Below are 3459 nucleotides of genomic sequence, written 5' to 3'. Positions count from 1 at the left end.
CAAATTTCGTGATATTCGAATGTAGGTAGAAGTTGCTGTAAACATGTTGATTGCAATAAATGGACCGAATATGCATTCGAGAGCGTGAAGAACGGAGTGATAAACACCTATACCTCCAAATAGGATTGAAGAGTTCAGGAAAAGCTAAGTCTCGAGTCTAAAGTTTGGTTGAATCCGTGCAAAAACTCACGTTCCAATGTGACAAAATGTTTATCGAGCTCAATTTGGTTAACTCATAAATTTCATGGTAAAATTTGATGAAAACTAACGAAGGGTAAATGTGTTATGTGTGTACCAATTTGCGTTTTTGGTGATTCAAAAACTAATTTTTAGTAAATTTGTTACATATGTACTAGTTTGTGATTTTTCATTGTATTAACCCTATGGATTTCCATGTGAATTTGCCACGTTAACTGTCTATATCATTCAACTCATTAAATTTAATGATAAAATTTCACGGAAGCTAATGGAGGGTAAATGTGTCACGTGTATATGACCCAAAATTTAGTTAGGGATAAATTTGTCACGGTGTATAAGTTTGGGGTTTTTTCATGATATTAACTCCATAACCCACCCCGTGGTGAGCGAGTTGGTTAGGGCACACACTGGCCACACGAAAGGCTAGGGTTCGATTCCCCAACTTGTCACGTTGCACAACTTAAGTGGGGTGCCGTGGGTGGTGGGTCCCCGTCTTAGTGCTCCCCCGGGTTTACGTCGCCGGCTGCCAACCGTACGGCGGTTCCTGGGTTGCCAAAAAAAAACTCCATATTAAAAAGAAGAATTCATTTTCCCAAACTCCTTTTCCATGTGCACACTCACATAGAATGGAGGACCATTCTCATGTGGAATTTCATGACCACTAAAGAGATTAGGTTTGTTAATTTTTTGCATTTTCTACTTATTTAGAATATTTTTTTTATTTTTTCTTTATTTTGATAATAATAAAAATTAAAATTTATACTTCTCCGTTTGCAATCTCTAAACGAAGTGGAGATCACGCGTTCCTTATCAACATTGGTGTCTCAAGGGATGTTTGCTTAGTGGAAAACTCTTGTGCAAGGAACAACAGTGAGGAATGTAATGCTTGTTCTAAATAATGTAAGGTACCATCTCATGTCATATCATCGAGTGAACGCACAAGTTCTTACTGCATTTAGGGATTGAGCTTTTGTAATACATCATATGCTCTAACATAACATCACGTGTTCAATTTCCATTCAACGTAAAGGCAAAATTGTCAGCCTACTTTGTCTTTACTCTTTGACAAGTGCTGATTGTTCATCGGTTAGGCTTGGACCCATCCCGTGACATGAGGTCCAAGTTGGAGATAGCTTGAGCAGGTAGCTATCTTCAACGTAGGTGATCAAATAGAGGTCAAAGTAGGGGTGAGCAGTTCCCGGTTCCTTACAGGTTCCGCTTAGAACCTAGAACCTACCCTCGGGTACAGGTTCCTCATTTTTTGGAACCTGGAACCTACCCGTCAAAACTAAGAACCTGGAACCTACCCTGTCACAGGTTCCGGGGTCGATTCCAGGTTCCAACAGGTTCCAACAGGTTCTTTATTTTATTTTATTTTCATTTTTAGTTAAAAAATTGGAAATGAATGCAGCAATAATAACAACATAGCCATGAATCCTGCAACCTGATGCTAGAGCACACTTCACATGCTAAACCGACTTGAAGCTACTGAAGATGCCCAATAAACTGATGATTACTCTCATTTAGACATTGCAGATAGTAAACTAGCTAGTAGGCGAAATTGGGCACTTACATCACTACTGCATACATACCACATAAGTTGAAATTCCTCATAATTGACACAACTAAAAGCTCCCCAATGTTTGGAAGGACAACCACTAATAATCACTACCACACTATGAGAACAAGCACCGTGACCTCAACAAGCACTGAACAGGAAAAGCAGGTCCAACACAAGCCTATAAGTCTCATCTAAATAAGAAGATAAGGCCAATCATTAGTAGAACCGATCAAAGGTGCTGAACATTGAACACAATGTGTTATAACAGCGACAAGCTTAACAAGACATAAAGTTGAAGCAACATTAAAATTCACTAAAATCCCATCCCTGATACTATCAAAACCACATGAAGCAACAGAAACTACCACAATTCGCAGATCATCGATATAAAAAATGCTCGTGCTCGAGAGTAACAAAGCAAAGATCAGTATCTAAGCAGCTATTTGCTTCCTTAAAAGTCTTCAATTCGCTTAAAAGCAATAATCAGAAAAGCATCGAGAGCTCTCTTTCACAACAACTAAAAAGCTCTAACCCGAAGCAAAAGCACCTCCTCCCATGAAAACACCTCAGAACCGTAGCTTGGTTCGGCGCCAGTGCCTGTGCTTCGTGTTGTACCTGAACGATTTCGGCGACAAAAATTAGGCCACAAAAAAAATAAAAAATAAAAAGACAGCTTTTTTGGGACAAAACGTGAAGGAATTGGATATGAACTTGATGGTGTTGTCAGTTCGCATGCGAATCCAGTGAGGGATGGGCCTGTTCTGCCTCATCTTCTTCGCCAGCTTCTTCTTGATCTGGCGACGGCGAGCACGCGGCGACGGTGGTGCGACGACGACGAAGGCATGAGTCTCACGGCACCAACGGTAGCATGAACGGCGCACCTAAGACGGCGACGGTCGCGGCTCAATCCACGGCCAAGGGGGGAAGAGCTTAGTTCTGGTGGAGGTGGTGACAGTTTGGAGCAACGACGGCCCGGACGGCCGAGCAAGCGACAGCAAGAGGTGGTGATGATGACTTGGGGACGGCGGTGGTGCCTCACGTCGGCGCGGACGGTGAGACAACTCGTCGGGCTCAACGGCAAGACAGCTCGTCGGACGAGCAGTGGGTGGTGGGGGTTCGGTGGCCAAGAGGTGGTGGTAAGTAGGGCGTGGGGCGGGGGTGTGGTGGTGGGTGAAGCAGCGGTCGGCAAGAGGAAGGAAGAAGAAGAAGAAGAAGAAGAGGGGAGGGGGTTCGGCCGAGAGAGGGGGAAAGAGAAGAGAGAGAGAGAGAGAGAGAGAAAGAAAGGGAAAGGGGGAAAATTGAACATAAGGGGGAAAATCGCGTGGAAGGGATTAGGGTTTTTTTTTTTTTTTTTAAACTTGGCTGGTTCCGGTTCCTCGGGTTCCGGTTCCTATGAGAACCGGAACCGGTCCCCTTAGAACCGGGAACCGAACCAGAACCTCTGGTTTTGTTCTCCGGTTCCCGGTTCTACCTGGGAACCACGCTCACCCCTAGGTCAAAGGGTGGGGATGAGAGGTTTGGATGGAAATGAGAGATTTGTTGCTCAAAATGCAAACATTGACACAAATAAAAAAATTACCTTACTATACCAAGAGGATTCACATGAAACAAAAATTGAATGAATGCCATACAACATTCATCGTCATTTATAAAATATGGACATAACTCGACTGATAAAAAAACTAGTGCCATAAGAAAAA

At 43.1% G+C, this 3459-nt stretch overlaps 1 protein-coding gene across 1 annotated transcript; it reads right to left on the bottom strand.

Moving 5' to 3' along the window:
• Positions 1–2188: 2188 nt before the first annotated feature.
• Positions 2189–3399, bottom strand: LOC104416583 (60S ribosomal protein L39-3). Its single transcript, XM_039299670.1, has 3 exons — positions 3391–3399; positions 2471–2640; positions 2189–2374 (listed from the first exon to the last, which is right to left on the bottom strand). Exons 1-3 carry the CDS (start codon positions 3397–3399, stop codon positions 2326–2328), a joined length of 228 nt encoding a protein of 75 aa, XP_039155604.1. The 3' UTR covers positions 2189–2325.
• Positions 3400–3459: the final 60 nt, after the last annotated feature.

Source organism: Eucalyptus grandis, chromosome 8 (assembly GCF_016545825.1).
Source record: "Eucalyptus grandis isolate ANBG69807.140 chromosome 8, ASM1654582v1, whole genome shotgun sequence".
In the NCBI taxonomy this organism is placed as follows: Eukaryota; Viridiplantae; Streptophyta; class Magnoliopsida; order Myrtales; family Myrtaceae; genus Eucalyptus; species Eucalyptus grandis.
Note: the sequence above shows the minus strand (reverse complement) of the source record. Positions and strands in the feature narration are given on the sequence as shown.

Bases quoted from the DNA above. Each gene is read 5' to 3' on its own strand.
- LOC104416583 (XM_039299670.1), bottom strand. The intron at 2,375-2,470 runs GTTCATATCCAA...GAAATCGTTCAG, and splicing joins CGAACTGACAACACCATCAA to GTACAACACGAAGCACAGGC.